At 37.7% G+C, this 17,924-nt stretch overlaps 1 protein-coding gene across 1 annotated transcript in view; it reads left to right on the top strand.

The window, feature by feature from the left end:
* Positions 1-2,300: 2,300 nt before the first annotated feature.
* RMND5A (required for meiotic nuclear division 5 homolog A (S. cerevisiae)) overlaps positions 2,301-17,924 on the top strand; it is a gene marked incomplete at its 5' end in the record, with an annotated part of 26,380 nt that continues 10,756 nt past the window's right edge. Inside the window, 3 exons of the mRNA XM_008591900.1 lie at positions 2,301-2,435; positions 4,271-4,371; positions 17,305-17,471. Coding sequence (XP_008590122.1) covers positions 2,301-2,435; positions 4,271-4,371; positions 17,305-17,471 — 403 coding nt within the window. The remainder of the gene's footprint in view (positions 2,436-4,270; positions 4,372-17,304; positions 17,472-17,924) is intronic.

Genomic DNA, 17,924 nt, shown 5'->3' with positions numbered 1-17,924 from the left:
TGGCTGAGCGAGGCGCGGGAGCAGCGCCGAGGGTTGCAATCCCGTTGCCGGTCCCCGGTCTGGTACGGGGGCAACACTGAGGGTTGCGATCCGTTACCGGACACGGAAAAAGACAAAAGACAAAAAAAAAAAAAAGAAATTGAATAAAAATGAAAACTCTGACAGTAATCTTTTTTTTTTTTTTGTCAGAGTGATTCCAAATCTTAATGTTATGTATTCAGTTTTAGGCTACTGGTTTGACATCTAAAAATTGGGTAGTTAGCTCTTTACAGGGAAGAAAATGTGCTTAATTTTGGAGAGGAGCATTGTCCTGCATTGTGGTGATTGTGGATAAGTTGCTCACAGTTGCTATTGCGGGTTACTTACTATCTGTTCTTGTATGTCCTGTAAAATAATCTCATATTGGTTGGATTGTTTTTAACCAGTGTTGACTAGAATTGTAATTTCAGTTAGATCTAAATGATCTTGTCTAATTAAGTTTGTACAGTTTTCAAAAAAGCAATACAAGAGGTTTATCAAGGGGTAATGCCTGTGAAAGATAAAGGGCAGGAGTGGAACTGGGCAGGGAAAGCCTTTAGACTACAATATAGATTTGCTGTTCCTTCACTTTTGATGTTTCATATTTCCTTCTGGTATCATTTTCTTCTGTCTAAAGAACTTACTTTAGCAATTCTTTTAAAGCAAGTCTGCTGGCAACAAATTCAGTTTTCCTTCATCTGAGAATGTCTTTATATCATCACTCCTGAAGGATATTTTCCCTGGATATGGAATTCTGGGATGACAGTTCTTTTCTTTCTGTACTTGAAAAATGTTGTGCCACTTCTTTCTGGCTTCTGTAGTTTCTATTCAGAAATCTGCAATCATTGGAATCATAGTTCCCCTGTAAGTAACACATTATTTTTCTCTAGCTCCTTGCAAAATTTTTTGTCTTTAGTTTTCAGTAGTTTGATTGTGAGGTGTCTGGGTAGGATTCCTTTGAGTCTATCCTTTTTGCAGTTTGCTGAGCTTCTTGCATCTGTAGGTTTATGTCTTTTACCACACTTGGGAAACATTCTTCAAATTTTTTTTCTTATACTCTCTCTTCTCGTTTGGTACTCTGATGATACAAATATTAGATCTTATTTTCCCACAGGTCCCTAAGGCTCTGTTCTTCTTTTTTCCTTTTATTTCCCCCCAATCTTTTTTTGTTGGCCAGATTGGATACTTCCTGTTGATCTTCACTGACTTTTTGCACTGCTGCTTCCATTCTGCTATTGAGTCCCTCCAGTGAGTTTTTAATTTTAGTAACTGTATCTTCTGTTTCTTTCCTAAGTGTGCCTGTCTCTTGTCTCCAGAGTATTTGCTCTTATTCTTGGAGCATTTTTGTAATGACTTCTCTAAAGTCTTTAATGATCTTTGTCATCTTAGCATTGGTGTCTGTCGGTCATCTTTTCCAATGAGAATTGACATTTTCTTGGTTCTTTATATGCCAAATAATTTTGCATTGTATCCTGGATATTTTGAATGTTATGTTATGGTCCTCTGGGCCTTGTTTAAATTCTGTGGAGTATGTTGATATTTTTGCTTTAACAGGCGGTCAACCATTGGGTTCAGGCCACAAGTTCTGACCAGTCTTCTCTCAGTTGTAGTTTTAATGTCAGTTTTGTTTCCAAACCCATTACAGCTATTCACATTTGTCTGTCTGTGTACCACCCAGTAGCCAATCTGGGTCCTGAGAACTAGGTCTATTTGCTAGTTCAGTTTTCAAAGTCAGTGTATGCTGTTTAGAGTCAAACCCATGCACGCACAGCTCAAAGGCAAGCCCAAGAGTATATAAATCGCTCTTTTAACCACCTGGCCATCCGCCACAACCCTGACCTCAGTACTGCAGTTGTTGGGATGTGCCATGGATTATTTAGCTAATCCTATGTCGATGGGCATATTTGTTTTCTCCCTTTTTCCCCCTCCCTATTACAGACAATGCTGCATTGAGTAAGCTCTGAAAATATTGCTACAATGTAATGCCTAGAAGTCAATTTATTCACTTGATTTTAGTTTATTCACAGAAATTATTATTAAATCTATATATATTTCCAAAATGCTCTTTTGAAGTGTACTTATTTACTCTTCCAGCAATAATCTGTGAGAGTGACAAGTTATAGAAAGGAGCAGTGGGAAAATTCCTTCCTGTGATATACTATTGATATTTTGGAATTAGGTATTTATTGGGAATATATCAGAGTGAAATGAATACCATTCTCTGTGTTAGGTAGGGTGAGAATAATCTATTCATAATTCCTTTTTTTTCCTTTTTCTTCCAGAATTTTGATTCTGACATTAGCAGTGTGGGAATAGATGGCTGCTGGCAGGCAGATAGCCAAAGGCTTCTCAATGAGGTGATGGTGGAGCACTTCTTCCGACAAGGAATGCTGGATGTAGCCGAGGAGCTCTGCCAGGTAACTGTGTGCCAGTTGGGAGGATATGAAAAAGGAACAAGGGAACTCCTCCTTAGAGTCTGCATTATTTGCAGAGTAGGGTTTTGAATCTTTTGCTAGCTATAGATAAAATTTTAAAATATTTCTGTTATCAGGGATGACCTCATTTTACTAGGAAATTTTTTTTTTTTTGGTAAAGGGTGAAATTATTGTCCTAGAACTTGTTATCTGAATTGTTCTTTGCTTGTTCCTGCCCCAGAAGGTTGGCTCAGGTCATGAATCAAGGGGATCTGAAGGGATAGTACTTTATCCATTTCCTCTTTTGATAGGGAAAATTAGTATAGCAGAGAAGAATAAAGGGACAAAAACATTAATGTTTGTTCTTCTCATCTAGCTCAGTTTAAAAAATTTTGTTTATTAAATGAATTTCAAACTAAAATATACTTCAGGTGAGCAGTGTTTGTATTTTATTTCTATTAGACATGAGTTTAGGGATCTCAGAACAGTTTGCTAATACTACATAGTCATAATAGTAGCAGCTGCCACATATTGAATGTTTACCTCAAGCCAATCCCTGCCTTTATTTCTCACTGCAACCCCCTGAAGTAGAAGTTACTGTTTCCATTCTACAGATGAGAAATCTGAGGACTGCAGAAGTAGATAACATGTCCAAGGCCATGCAGGTTCTTTGTGAAGAAACTGGGAATCAGTCCCCAATTCATGTGTCTCCAAATTCTGTTCTAAGCCACCATTTGCTATTGTGTTTTCAGTTTTGAAAAATGAGAGACTGAAAGGATTAAATAATTTAAAGCCACTCTATAAACCGAACCTCTAATCTAAGGCTTTTCTGTTTTAAACAATTCAGATAAATGATAACTTAGGTCTTTTCTTACCTTACAGGGAGGGAGAGAGAGATCTGTTTTAAACAATTCAGATAAATGATAACTTAGGTCTTTTCTTACCTTACAGGGAGGGAGAGAGAGAGAGAGAGAGAGAGAGAGAGAGAGAGAGTGTGTGTGTGTATGTGTGCGTGTGCGTGTCCCTATAAATTTCCTGCAGTAAATTGTGTCATTAAGGGTTACATTTGTTTTCCAGTAACAAAAACCCAGAATAACAACGGCTTAAACAAAAATGAATTTTATTTTTCATGCACAGAAGTAGGAGGTAGTAAGACTCTCACAGCATATATGGTAGTTCTGCTCCATGAAGCTCTTAGGGACCTGTGCTCCTTGTGGCCCTGTTATTTCTTTTTTTTTTTTTTTCCTTTTTGTCTTTTTTCGTGTCCGGCAACGGATCGCAACCCTCAGTGTTGCGCCCGTACCAGACCAGGACCGGCAACGGGATCACAACCCTCGGTGCTGCGGCCGCACCTCGCTCAGCCAGTGAGCGGGAACCGGTCTGTATGTGGGATCTGAACCCTCGGCGGGAGCGCCGCCGCACTTCCCAAGCAGCGCACTGTAGCAGTGCGCCACCGGGCCGGCCCGGCCCTGTTATTTCTAAGTGTCCCCTGTCCTCATGCTTCCAGGATAGCAGCCAAAGCTGCAGCCATACATTGTATCCTAGGAAGGGGCAAAGAGTGCTTGCTCATATTTCATTGTCCAGAACTTACATCTTGCAGAGCAGTACCCAGCTTTATTCAGTATTGTCATGTTCCCAGGTGAAATTTGTGGGTTCTACTACAATGGATAAGGGGGAAGAATGGTACTAGCGGGCAGTCATTAGTGTCTGCCATAAAATGAGTGTTAAAAGGAAATGATCTTTAATGGTTTACCCCATGTTTTATAATTTAGAATATGCTTTTACCACTGTGTCTTTACCATGATTATTGCTAACAAAAATTCTTTCTGTTTTTTTAGGAATCTGGTCTTTCAGTAGACCCAAGTCAGAAAGAACCATTTGTGGAGTTAAATCGAATATTAGAAGCATTAAAAGTCAGAGTTCTGAGACCGGCTCTGGAGTGAGTTACTGAGTTCGTTTTCTTTTGAATGCTTTGAGAGAACTCTCTGTAAAACTTAATTAGAAAACACATTAGCGATTCTTAGATATCTATTTATCTGACCTGGGGTAGACTTCAGAGAAATCGAGAGAGAATTATTTTGTTTCTTTTAGCCAGTGAATATGGGGGATGTGCAATATGAGAAAATGCTTAGAGTTTATTTCACTTATCAGTTGGTCTAAACTCCCATGAGAGCAAAGGGTTTGCTGTATCCAGGCTATACCACCACTCTGTGTGGACTAGCCTTATAACTGAAGCACTATTGTTCAAGCAGTCCTAGTTTGATATTTGAGCTTCCATAATGTGCTGGGTTCTGTGCCAGCATTCTAAAAAGTTATTTCATTGGGTGTTGGAACTAAGTGGTATGCATGAAGAGAGCAAATATTGTTATAAAGGGGATCTGTTCTTAATTCCTTGGATTTTGAAGATTCACTGTGAATTTGTCATTGAAATGAATTATCTGAAATGACTGAGTAAGCTGTAATAAATATTGTCCTAGAGCAGTGCTGGCAAACTTTTTCATAAAGGGCCAAGTAATAAGTAGTTTAGGCTTTTCAGGCCACATAGGATCTCTGTCACATATTCTTTTTTGTTTTATTTTACAACCCTTAAATATAAAACACCATTCTTGGCCATCTGCTGTACAAAACAGACAGCAAACTGTATTTGGCCTGTGCCATAGTTTGCTCACCACTATCCTAAAATTTTTTAATGTGAGGATTACCAGGTTATTTGTAATAAATAACTTATAAAGTAAAGGGGAGAAAAACTTGATGATAGAAGCCATGATATTGCTGTGGGGTTATAGCCTCAGTATCCTGGTATTTTAAAACTGGAAAGATTTGAGATCAGTATTACCAGGAAAAAAAAATAGGAAGATCTGTGCTGACTTTTATAAAATGCACATTTTTTTCTTACACTAACCTATTTAATTCTTCATAGTTTAGTTTCTGTTTATGATCATTTCTCAGTTCTTAGAAAATTTTGCGTAGTTGTAAAACCAGCCCAGATGAACAGGTAGAGAGAGATTGCTGTGTAAATTTATAAATTATAAAATTTCTGTATAAATTAAAAATATGAGGTAGGTACTCTATATTTAAAGAAAGATCTCATTTAAATTGGACCACTTCGTAAGATTCATTACAGGTATTACCTTTGTGTATTTTGTTTTTAGTAGATTTTAGAGTGTGACACACCTGGGAGATAAGTTCAACCAAGTGCCTATAAAAACTCTTAACAAAATATGGCAACCACTCCTTCTATAAAGGAGAGTGAGAGAGCCTAAATATAAAATGTAATGGGTTTTCCAGTTTTATAGTGATTTGGAAATGATATTTGAGTTGTTATTCAAGGTAATTTATCCATTTGTTTCTTAGATTTTTCATGAAGCTTTTATTAAGTGCTTACTGTGTACCGGTGACTGTGCTGAGTATTTGAACTGTCTCATCCCTCAAAGTGCTCAAGATTTCCTTTTGGAATTAAGAAAATTCTTAAGACTCTTTTAACTTTGTGCTTTTTCTGTAGGATATGTTTCTTGTTGAAAACCATATGATGTATATCAATTATTTCTGTAAATGTTTTCTATTATTTGTAGTCTCAGACAAAGGGAGGCATTTGTTCCATGCACTTGGTAGTAACAGTGGGAATTACTATACAACAAAAATGTTCTCATTTTACTTTTCTGTGAATATTGTCATGTAAAATATCAGCATGGGGGAATGTAGTGGTAATTATAGTTGATTCTTCTTGAGTGCCTATTGTGTGCCTAGTATTGTTCTGAGCATTTTACATTTCTTAACCTATTCAGTCCTCATAATAACACTATGAGGTAAGTTACTCATTTTACAGAAGAAGAAGAATCAAGGCCTGGAAGATTCTCTGTGAAAAAAGGACGTGGAATCAAAAGATTATATGAGAAATACTTCATTTAACATTCCCCTAATACTTTCATCTAAGAGATTCACTTAACTTATTAAATGGTTAATAAGTAATCCTGCAGGAAAGAAACCCATTTAACTCATTTAACTTTGTATAACCTAGTGTTCCCTATGCATATTTGACCAAAGAACCCTTGTTCCAAATAGCACTTATCAAACCCCACAAAATTGGAGTTCTACAGAACATAAGTTTGGAAAATGATAATTTGTTAACTCAAACTTTTCTAATTCTTGCCTGTTACTGGTGGAAGCAGAACAAATATCTACTAAGTATCTTTTTTATGGGCTAGGTACAGAAAATTCACTTTATTCACTATAGCAAAAGTTGAAAGATAGAGGACACCAGTTTGGGCAATTCCGGTTCAGATACAAGGGTGAAAATATCTGCAGTTGCATAGCATCTTCCTTGTCCATGCTGGAAAGAAGCATCATGAAGCTACCCGCAGGTAAGAGGAAGGCGAGGGACTGCAGTGGTTCCTGCAGGCAACCAAGGCGGTTGAGGAGGCAAAAAAATTGATGTGGATAGAGGCCATGGAAGGCCTACCTGAGAAGGAAGCTTGCAGAATATTAGCTGTTTAGTTGCAGCAATGGACAGAAGGCTGGAAAGAGTGGTGATATTGCAGAGAGAAGTGGTAAACAACAGCTAATTATGTATACAGACCTTGTCAGGACCCTGCCTCCTTTGTTCGTGCCCTTTCTGAGTTTGTACAGATTTTTTCCCTCATCCGGATTGTTTTTCTCCTCACTCAGACTTTTTTATGTTTTTTGAATTCCTCTTGGCACCTAGAATAACGCATATATTTCATAGTAGGCATTCAGTAAATGATGGAAGAGTTTGAAGGAGAATTTAGAACAAACATGTCCTCCTCCTTCATGTGGCAGGTAGAAGGAAAGTCAAAAATAATTAGTATCAACAGAGAATAATAGTAGCTTAATACAAAGAGATAGGGAAATATTAGGAAAATAGAAACTGTCCTTGTAGCTATACCAATTAATTGACATTTTGAAAGAAAGTGCTGTTAGGGGAAGTCAGTTGGTTGCCTTCCTAAAGGTGTCTCAAAGAGTATTACCTTAGTGGATTTTACTTTTAGCCTTACATTAAACATTTTCTGGAACAATCCCCTCCTGTTCCAACTCCATGCTCAGCAAGTTCATATCAATCTGTGCTTTCCACATGTATCTGCCTGGCATAAGCTAGTCTCAGAGCCACTAATAATCCAAACTGTATATACAATTTACCAATTCAGATTTTTACAGTTTTTAAAAGCCCAGGCCTGTTCTCTCTTACTGTTTTTAAAAAAAAAAAAAAATTTTTTTTTTTTTTTTAATAACAGTAAGAGAGAACAGGCCTGGGCTTTTAAAAACTGTAAAAATCTGAATTGGTAAATTGTATATACAGTTTGGATTATTAGTGGCTCTGAGACTAGCTTATGCCAGGCAGATACATGTGGAAAGCACAGATTGATATGAACTTGCTGAGCATGGAGTTGGAACAGGAGGGGATTGTTCCAGAAAATGTTTAATGTTCTCAGGCTAAAATACCTGATGCTATTATCTCCACAATGGAGATAGCCTTGCAAAGCTGTTGGGCAGTTCAGCGTTTGTTGGCTGACTCCTTTTCGCTAAATAGTCCTTGGATTGTCTTGGTCAGTCCTTTTTTAGGCTTCTATTACTAGCCAAACTCCTTTTTAAAAAGTTTACATTGTTAAAACTTTATTTTATATGAAAACTCCATATTTGAATTTTGAGTCAGCATTAATTATCCCTATAGGTAATACATGGACAGGGAACAAAATCAAAAGGGACAACAAAATTAAAATGCAGTGAAAAAGAAATCTTCCCACCCTTGCCTCCTAGTCACCCAATTTCTCTTCATACAGGTAGTCACCATTAACCTTTTTCTTGTGCATCCTTCCAGAGATGTTCCATACATTTAAAAGCTTGTGTGTGTTATGTATATTACATTTTTAATGGTTGCATAGTACAACAGTTTACCTTCCAGAGATGTTCCATACATTTAAAAGCTTGTGTGTGTTATGTATATTACATTTTTAATACACAAATGGTTGCATAGTACAACAGTTTATTACATTTTTAATACACAAATGGTTGCATAGTACAACAGTTTAGCATCTTGCTTTTTTCACTTGAAAAACTTTGAAATAAAGTTTTTTCTATATAAGAACATACAGAACTATCCCATTTTTTAGTGACTGCTTAGTGTTCTGTTTCAGGGATTATACCCTAATCTTATTTAACCAGTTTCCATTGATAGACATTATGTAGTTTCCGATCTTTGGCTTTATAAGTGGTGGGGCAGTGAATATCAGATATCCATTGCACATTATTTTCTTTCTTTTTTTGGCGGTGGGGGTAGGGGGCAGTCAACCAGTACAGGGATTGAACCCTTGACCCCTTGGTGTTATCAGCACCAGGTTCTAACCATCTGAGTTAACCAACCAGCCCCTCACATTATTTTCCACTTGCTCAACTATGTCTATAGGGTACATTCCTAGAATGTTGGGTCAAGGTACATTTAATCAGATCCCCATACAGGCCAGCTGCCCCTCCCCAGCCCCCCCGCCCCAAGAAGTGCATTTAAAATTTGGATTGTCCTTGCCAAATTTCTTTCTATTAAAGTTGCCCCCAAATATAAGTCCTACCACAAATAGCAGGGGTTGTTTCACATCCTTGTTACCACAGTTGATTTTCATTAAAGTTGCCCCCAAATATAAGTCCTACCACAAATAGCAGGGGTTGTTTCACATCCTTGTGATTTTTCTCCTCTCTGTGGTGTGTGTGTGTTTGTTTTCTCTAATTTTTGCAAGTCTCATGGGTGTGCGTGGTAGGGGAAGAAAGCCATCTCATATTTTCAGTTTGCATTTATCTCATGAGTGAGGTCGAGTCTCCTCTTCTCTAGATATGCTCATACCTTCATTCTGGCAGAGGTTTAGACTTCTGGCCTAGGCTGACAGACTTTGACTCTAAGGGCAATCTTAAGACTGAAGGGATCACTACTGACATATGGGACCACCTTATACCACAAAATCATTTCCAAGGGCCTGTGAGAGCATTTTGCCACTGCCTCTGGGAAACCTTGTAGCCCTTTTTTCCCCAAAGACTTCATAGTTCTGTTTGCAAAAGCCTCAGTAGAATCTCAGAAGGGAACAGAAAACAGCTGAATGGTTATAAAAAAGGAAAGAGAGAGGTCACAGAATTTTTCATAGAAGAGGAGAAAAAAATTATTTTCTTAGTTTAGAGCACAGAAAGGTTTTAGATTGGACAGGCCATAAACAGTATCAGACAGGCTGCTGAAATATGGGAGGACTCCATCTCCAAGGCTAGCAATTAGGTGAGGATAGGGAAAAAATAGAAACCAAACCACAGAGGAATGTGAGGTGAGGCTGCCATTGTGGTTTCTTGGTGGTATGTTCAATCAGTGGTCCAAAGGGTGAGAAAATGCTTGCTAGACTTAAGAGAAATTGTAGTATCAATGAATAAGATATAGTGCTAAGCAGGAAATAGTTCTAGAAACTGAAACAGGAAGCAAGCAGAGTTGCCAGGTTGTGGATCCTTGACTATCACTGGAAATGAGGGTGACAGTGATTAAGCAGTTTCTGGTGTCTGTCTTGTTCTTAGTTGTGGCTTCCTGTAGGTGGGCATTCTTCCTGATTCAGGCACTTTTTGATAGCTTCATAGAACCACAGAGGAAACAAGGCCCTGATAGATGTGTCAGTGGAGAGGAGCAATCAAGGCTTGAACAAATCGAATTTGTTTTTTCCAGAGTTTGATTCTGCTCCCTCTTTCCTCCCTTCCTGTTTTAATTCTGAAAAGGCAGAACATGAGAGAGTTGATTAATACATTTTTAATTCACTGTGCCTTTGTGCTAAGTCTCTTGGAGAAAGGGTACCTCTATTAAAGAGAAGCTAATTGAAAATGGGTAGAGGTGCCCAGTGGGAAGGATACAGAAAAGAAGATAACACAATGGAATAGAAAGGCCAGAAGAAAAAAAAAATATTTGGGTTGATAACGCTGTTTTCTGCAGTCTGTTTTTCATTTTTTTGCTGGTGAAAGTTTATAGGAAGTCTCAAGATTTTAGATATTCCTCAGGAGAAGGAATGAATTTTATCTGAACGCATTCTCATCAAGGACTTGAGCAGTATTGTAAATGAGTGGGCAAGCCATGACTAGAGAAATTAAGAATCTTCTTAAAAAGAAAGGAAAAATTTAAATAAACTGTCTCCAAGATTAAGTGTTCAAAAGCACAAAGAGCCAAACTAGCCAGGAGACTACAGCAGAGTTATAGGATTCTTAACTTTTTGGCCAAACTTCAATTTTTGCCATGTTTGCCATTCTCTGAAATTTTTAAGTATTTGATTCATGTTACTAATAACATCCCATCAAGTCCATACCTGTGGAGTAAATAAATGTCATTCATTCATTCCCCTGAACTTCAGCTTTTATGCCCCCGAGAGTATGGCCCTAAGGGAGACTAGAAAAAGAAGGTGTCTGTGAGTTTTTTAAAATGCTGTAAAAGGTTATAATGGAGTGTGCTGTGGTACTTGGCAAGAGGCTTTCCCCTCCCCCAGTGTTAACCAGAAATAGATTCCCATCCAGATTGGCAAAATTGCAAGGAGAGAGAAATAAACAAACGAATGCTGTCAGTTAGGTTCCTGGGAGAGAATAGCTAACTATAAAGGTGAAATTTTGTTTGAATTATGTTTGGAATATGATATGGGCATTCTAAATATGAAGCTAACAATGTGCTGAGTCTTTTCAGAGGCCTGACAATTACGATAACTAATGCTGCTGTTTCTGTTGGATAATTGTGTAGATGTGGGTTGCTTCTGACTTAGTCACCTAAGTAAGTAGTATTGTTTTGGGGTCTCTTTATGGAAGAGGCCCAAAAGTTCTCTTCATTAGGAGAATGCGGTGGCAGTGAATATAGATAATTGTGACACTGGTGACCTTATTGTCATTTTTTGGTCTGTAGTGTTTCAGTAAACAAGGAATAGTTTCAAAGGTGATCGTGCTCTTAATGATCCATGTTGGAGATTTGGAGCAGAATTTTTTTTTTAAATCATGGAACAGTTAATAATTTAACTGAATTTTTAGTTAGCTTGCTGGTTGATACAGTGTTGGTTGTTTTTTGAGAAGTTAAAAATTGAAAGCTTTCTGCTGGAAATGCCATTATCCAGAATACAGCACCCCATTCCATAATATCTCATTATCTAGATTTTTGGCTTACTTCTGGTCATACGGCTTCTAGTGCTTTGTAGGCAGTGGGTTAAGTTTTTGGTGCCAGTTACAGTTTTGTGCTTTGTAGTTTCATATGCTTTGTAGTCTTTGGATTTGGTTATCAGATTAAGGTTGTGACTGTCTTCTTATTCCTGCTCAGTGAATCAAATACCTAAGTATTCAATGAGAACTTCTAGCTGAGAAAACTTCAGAGGTTTTTGAAGGCGATTAATACATACATACATGTAGTCATATTCCAAGTTGGTTGGTGCTGTAAAAATCAAAGTGGCTCTGAGTATTACATGGAAGCGCCCAAGTAACTCTTGTATTTAAATATAATTTTCATATTAAAAATATGATTTTGAGGAGCTGTTAGTTCATACATTCAGTAAACATACATTGAATAGCTTATTATTGGATGTCTATTTGTGCCAGTCTCTGTGTTCAATGCTTTAATTAGCCCTCTCCTTTAATGCCCCAAACTCTTTGATGTGCCCCCATTTCATAGTAAGGAAATAGATTTTAGAGAATTATGTAACAGATTGCCCAAATTCACATTGCAGGAGGACCAGCTAGTGATAAAGTGCACCTGTTGGGAGAGTCAAATACTCCCTACTTTGAATGTATACATATGAGTGTCAAAATAGGTGAGCAAAACAGAGCCCTTAAGAGACCAGAAACTATGCTATCAAATACATTGTGATATGAGCCATATGAGAGGATCAAATAAAGAATATCTTGAGTTCTGTGGATGGCGAGATTATTAGGAAAGTTGTAAAAAAAATGTAATTAAGCCTGAGCCTTGAATTTTTCAACCCTATTCTCAGCTACTCAATTTGTGTTTGATTATACTTTTGCAAAAATTAACTAGCACTTACATTGGTAGATAGTACCACAGCTTGTAATTTCATGGAGGGAACAAGTCTTCTTCCTGGGCTATCTTTAAATTGCCAGGACATGTCACTCGATGGCAATCGCCAGTTGCTGGATTAGGTTATCTGAATATGTTTGCGTGGTTTTTTTGGCCTGCACCTCTCTCCATCTCCATTTCATTCTCGGCCAGCCTGTTATTTTCCTCCTGTAACTCTTCAGGCAACATGACAAATGCCTCTCATTTATCCTCTTGGCCAAGCACTACTTTTTACCCTGTTGTGCGATTTACCCCCCTGGCGTAAACTTCTTGGTTTTCCAGCCCAGCCTGCCTCCTCTCCAAAAAGAAAGGGGGAAGGCCAACAATCTTCGTGAGAAATAAAAAACTGATCTCGTTTTTTCTTTCCAGATTCTTGAGGGTTCGTGATAATGGGCCATAGACACCCTGACTTTCTCAGTTCCTCAAACTTTACATCTTCATTTTTGTCACTCTGGGCCTTCCTTGTCTTTATAAAGTACCTCTTATCTCTGAGATACCTGTGTTTTTTCTCTCCTGTTTGTCTTCTGTAGTGAACCTGTGGGTAGCTGCTCTCTTTGCACAGTTCCAATATTTACAAATTTCATTCACCACAATTTAGTTAAATAACACAAGGCCTCCAACAACATGGTTCAAATTTCAGTTACCATGATATATTAGCTCTGAGTAATTGTATAAAGTACAAATTCTCTGCTAGCTCTTTAATCCCCAAATCACCACATAAATAACAGGTGCACAACGTGATCATGACCAGTCACGTTGCCTCTTTCCTGGTCTATCAGTGCTTGGTCACTATGCATTGCTACTCACTTCACCCTAAGACATCAAGTGTGTGGTGTCACCTCCTCATCTCCACTGGTAAACCATGTGCCATGTTAGAAAAATGGATAATTGAAAGAAGGACGTGTTAACAAAGATGTATTGCTGGAAGTGAAATCAGATGTGATTAGAAAGATCGGAAACTGACCATAGCAAAATAAAACTAGGACTAGAGCTGAGCCTACAGGAAATGATGGTACAAGGCATGGTGAACAAGTTCTGTGCCTAGAAAAACCAAAGTGAAGTCATGTCAACATCTTTTCGTTTAAGTTGTGCTAGAGCAGAAAGATGCTTATGGTGTAAATAGAGTATTTACTTCTACTTTGGATTGAATACTATTAAAAATAAATCCCGGGCCGAGCCCGTGGCGCACTCGGGAGAGTGCGGCGCTGGGAGTGCAGCAGCGCTCCCGCTGCGGGTTCGGATCCTATATAAGGATGACCGGTGCGCTCACAGCGCTCACTGGCTGAGCGCGGTGCGGTTGGTCTCAAAATAGATAGATAGATAGATAGATAGATAGATAGATAGATAGATAGATAGATAGATAGATAGATAGATAGATAGATAGATAGATAGATAGATAGATAGATAGATAAAAAAATATATATATTTATATATCCCGATATATATATATCCCGATATATATATCCCGATCAGTTTGGCTAACATTCAGGCCAACGTGTTAGTTGCCTCATTGAAATAAAATGTTAATTAGAAAAATATTGAAGAAGAACATTACTGTCAGTAAAAGATGGTTTCATCGTTTAAGAAGTTGTCATGAATTGACTTATGTTAAACTATTTGAGGAAGCTGCTAGCGTAGATGAGAATGCTGCCGTGAAACTTGCACCCAGATAAAGAAAAAAGCAAACATTTTACTTAAATAAAAGTTGTATCCAGATTCCAAAGATGAGTTAAGGCAGATGTTATGATAATTTATAAGGAAGGAAACCCATGAAGAACTTAGCAAAAGGAGTGAGATCGTGATGTGGTCATAAAAGAGTTAAAGATAGATTAACTCTGTTACTAGGAGGCAGCTGCAGAGAATGACTAAATAAAACCTGTGCTTATCTGGCTAGTTAACTATGGCCAAGAAAAAACAATTGTGGGTTTCTGGGTACAGTCCTGGGAATGTGAGGGAGAGATCCTATCAGGCAAAGTTTTCACCTTAATGCTTAATTGTCTAGGGGGTAAAAATGAGACAAACCATCCTTAGTTTAGAAAATGACATTTTGCCAGGGAGAGAGAAGCTTAGAAATCCCTTGACTTGTGAGATTTAATATTCAGAAATTAAGTGAAGGCAGTAAATTGTTTCAGAATAGGATGAAAAGGAATAAGACTTTAATATGAAAGCTTGTATTCTGTGAATTTGGGTTTTGTGTTGTCCTCCCCTTCTTTCTTCCCAGTTCCTTTGTGTAATGGGTATTACTTTTCTGAACATTCGTGATAATGGGCCATAGACACCCTGACTTTCTCAGTTCCTCAAACTTTACATCTTCATTTTTGTCACTCTGGGCCTTCCTTGTCTTTATAAAGTACCTCTTATCTCTGAGATACCTGTGTTTTTTCTCTCCTGTTTGTCTTCTGTAGTGAACCTGTGGGTAGCTGCTCTCTTTGCACAGTTCCAATATTTACAAATTTCATTCACGGGGGGGGGGGGGGCGGGCAGGGAACGGGGAGAGGAGGAACTAAGCAATGCTGTTTTTTTCTGATTATTTTATAGCCTCGTTTATAGCAAAATTTGAGAATGTGTAAAAATATATTTTAGTAAAGCAGAAATTACGTTGTCTAAATAAATACCTCTCCAAGTTAAATGGAGGATAGGTATTCATAGCTTGAAAAGCTTGAATTCATAATTCATAGCTTGAATAACTTTTAGGAAAAGTAGTTTGTAATTACTCTATTGGCCCTTTCATGAAAAAAGGAAGTTAAGAAATTTTGTACTTTTACATTAGCTTAAAAGTTATTCCCTTTGTAGGTATGAAGGTAACATAGGTTCATTGTAGAAAACTTGAAACATATAGGACAGCATAAACTCTTCCAGAAATCACTGTAATGTGGACTGCTGTTCAGCTGGTATTCATTGGTCTGTCTTCCCGGTAGTTTCAGCCCCCTGGTGCTGGTCTACATTGGTGCCCTGGTCTGATTAGTCACAGTCCATGCTGTAGCAGTTGCTAAATAATGCTTGAAATCCACCTTTCCTGGAGTCATTACTGTTAAAAATTCTGGAGACTAAAAGTTATTTTATTTATATGTATAAATAAATAAATGTGACACACACATACATGCATATCACATTTTCCCCCCTTTAACACTATATCATGAACACTTTTCTATGAAAACGAGATAGATTGGTTTTCTTTTGTGAATTGCCTACTTTTGGACTTCATCTTTTTTCTATTGGCTTTCATCTTTTATTAAAATTTGTAGTTACTTTTTTTAGAAACTCCCTTCTTGGACTTTACAAACTCTTGCATGCATACCTCATATCAGAAATAGAAAAAAGAAAAGCTTACTGCCTCTCTTTACTTTTAGCAAGAAACACACTCATGCTTTTTTGAGTGAGGAGGTAGAATAAACTTTTGGTAAATGACCTGATTTAAATGTACTCCTTGGAACTGGGAGCCCATAAGGTGCCTGGCAGACTAGACTCTGCAAAAAAAACCCACAGTACTATGGGTGCTGTTGGTTGGTGGTGGCCATTCACAAAAGATAGCTTCCAGGAGAACCTCGTTGGTGTCTGTAGGTTTGCCGGATGTGATGTTGCGACTGCATTCATCTTAGTGCCAGGCAAAGATCCAAGGCTTACTTAAATTTAAGTAAATATTTTCAAGATCCAGATGATTAATATTTTTAAAAATTACTTTGAGGTCAGAGAAGCTTCATGATTTGACTCTAATATGTGGCTGCATCAGCAGGTTAATTGGAATGTTTGTATGCATGTGCAGCCCTTTTTGGGAAGGGTAGGATCCAGTAAAAGTGCAGCTCTGTGAAATCAATCCCAAATAACTGATTCATTATGAATAACTTGAAACATTTTACTCTTGTAGTTTGTGGAGTTAACTCAGATTTTATATTCAAACACTGTTCAGATTCTGGTAGTCTTTGGTGAATTGGGTTAGGTGGGGAATATTTATCAAATGATGAAATTAAAGAATATGATACCAACATCATCTATATTATATGTTTAGAGAAATAAAGTAATCCTTCCTTATCACTTCATTGCAAAATTTGATGTTAACAGCTGGCTGGTATCCTTTTCTGCTTTAGTGCTCACTTGACCTGGTAGTCCTAGCTTAGATGGGTTATTCCAGCTGTTTGAACTATATAGGTTTGAGTCACTATATTTTGGATCATTCAGAACTGAGTATTGTTTTTTCCCTCATTAAACACTATGTTTATACAAATACTTTTGACATAGTGAAATAAACCATATGATATTTGTGTACTTTATCTTCCTGATTAGACTAAAAGTACCTTGAGGGGAAATACCTGTGTTTACAGTTTTTAATCCCAAAGTAAGTAGCACAAAACCTTGCAGCTAATGAAAGTTTAAAAATAATGATTCCCCTTCAGAATCTTTGATTTATGTATAAACAGGCCAGTTTGACAGGAAAAATACAGTGGATCTAGGCAATCTAGTCATGAATCTCATGGCTGACACCTGCTTCAAAGAGTGGGTCTTGTACAAGTCCATATGCATCATGTGACACATTAAAGTAGTTTTTGATTTGATGTAGAACCTTACTAAATATGTAATTGTCATCTAACTTAATATTTTTTCTTTCTTCCAGTGGCTGAGGGGCCTCTTTAGTTGTAGCAGGTATTATGTTCACTTTCTTTACAAGTCTCTGCCTAGGGATTGATGTTACTACAGACTTCCACAAGATGGCAGACCAAACCTCTTTTTCACGTTACTAGGTTTCAAACAATTTTTAACACACCTTACTTGTGCTCTTGATTACTGTTAAAATCTTTATTGCTTTTTCTTTAGGTGGGCAGTATCAAACCGAGAAATGCTTATAGCCCAAAACAGCTCCTTGGAATTTAAGCTACACAGACTCTATTTTATTAGCTTGTTAATGGGTGGAACTACAAATCAGCGTGAGGCATTACAATATGCTAAAAATTTTCAGCCATTTGCCCTAAATCATCAAAAAGGTAAGTCTGGAGTCAGATGTTTTGATTTTTTGATTTTCTTATTTTTTATTTTTTTTGGTGGCTGGCTGGTATGGGGATCCGAACCCTTGACTGTGGTGTTACAAGGCAGTACTCTAACCAACTGAGCTAACAGGCCAGCCCTGGAGTCAGAAGTTTTTAATGTGTGGAACAGGGCTATAGCCACCACTGGGATTTAACAATTGTTTAATAAAGTAAAACAATTGTTGATGATAATCCCATACAGAAAAGGCTCTGGCTTTAGAAAAAAAACGAAACATTAAAGCCTCTTAAATGAAAAGTCAGAATGAGGCATTGCAGATGTGGGGATTCCATATTAAACCAAGGATACATGAGAAAGAGCAAGGTGTGCACTTGCCGTCCCCTCCCCCCCTGTCCCCCGTCCCCTGATGCTGCTGCTGTTGCCTTGACAAAGAGTCGGGGGGGGGGGGGGGG

This window comes from Galeopterus variegatus, unplaced genomic scaffold (assembly GCF_000696425.1).
Source record: "Galeopterus variegatus unplaced genomic scaffold, G_variegatus-3.0.2 Scaffold7380, whole genome shotgun sequence".
Taxonomy (NCBI): domain Eukaryota; kingdom Metazoa; phylum Chordata; class Mammalia; order Dermoptera; family Cynocephalidae; genus Galeopterus; species Galeopterus variegatus.
The sequence above is the reverse complement of the archived record's forward strand: the minus strand, read 5'-3'. Positions and strand labels throughout refer to the sequence as shown.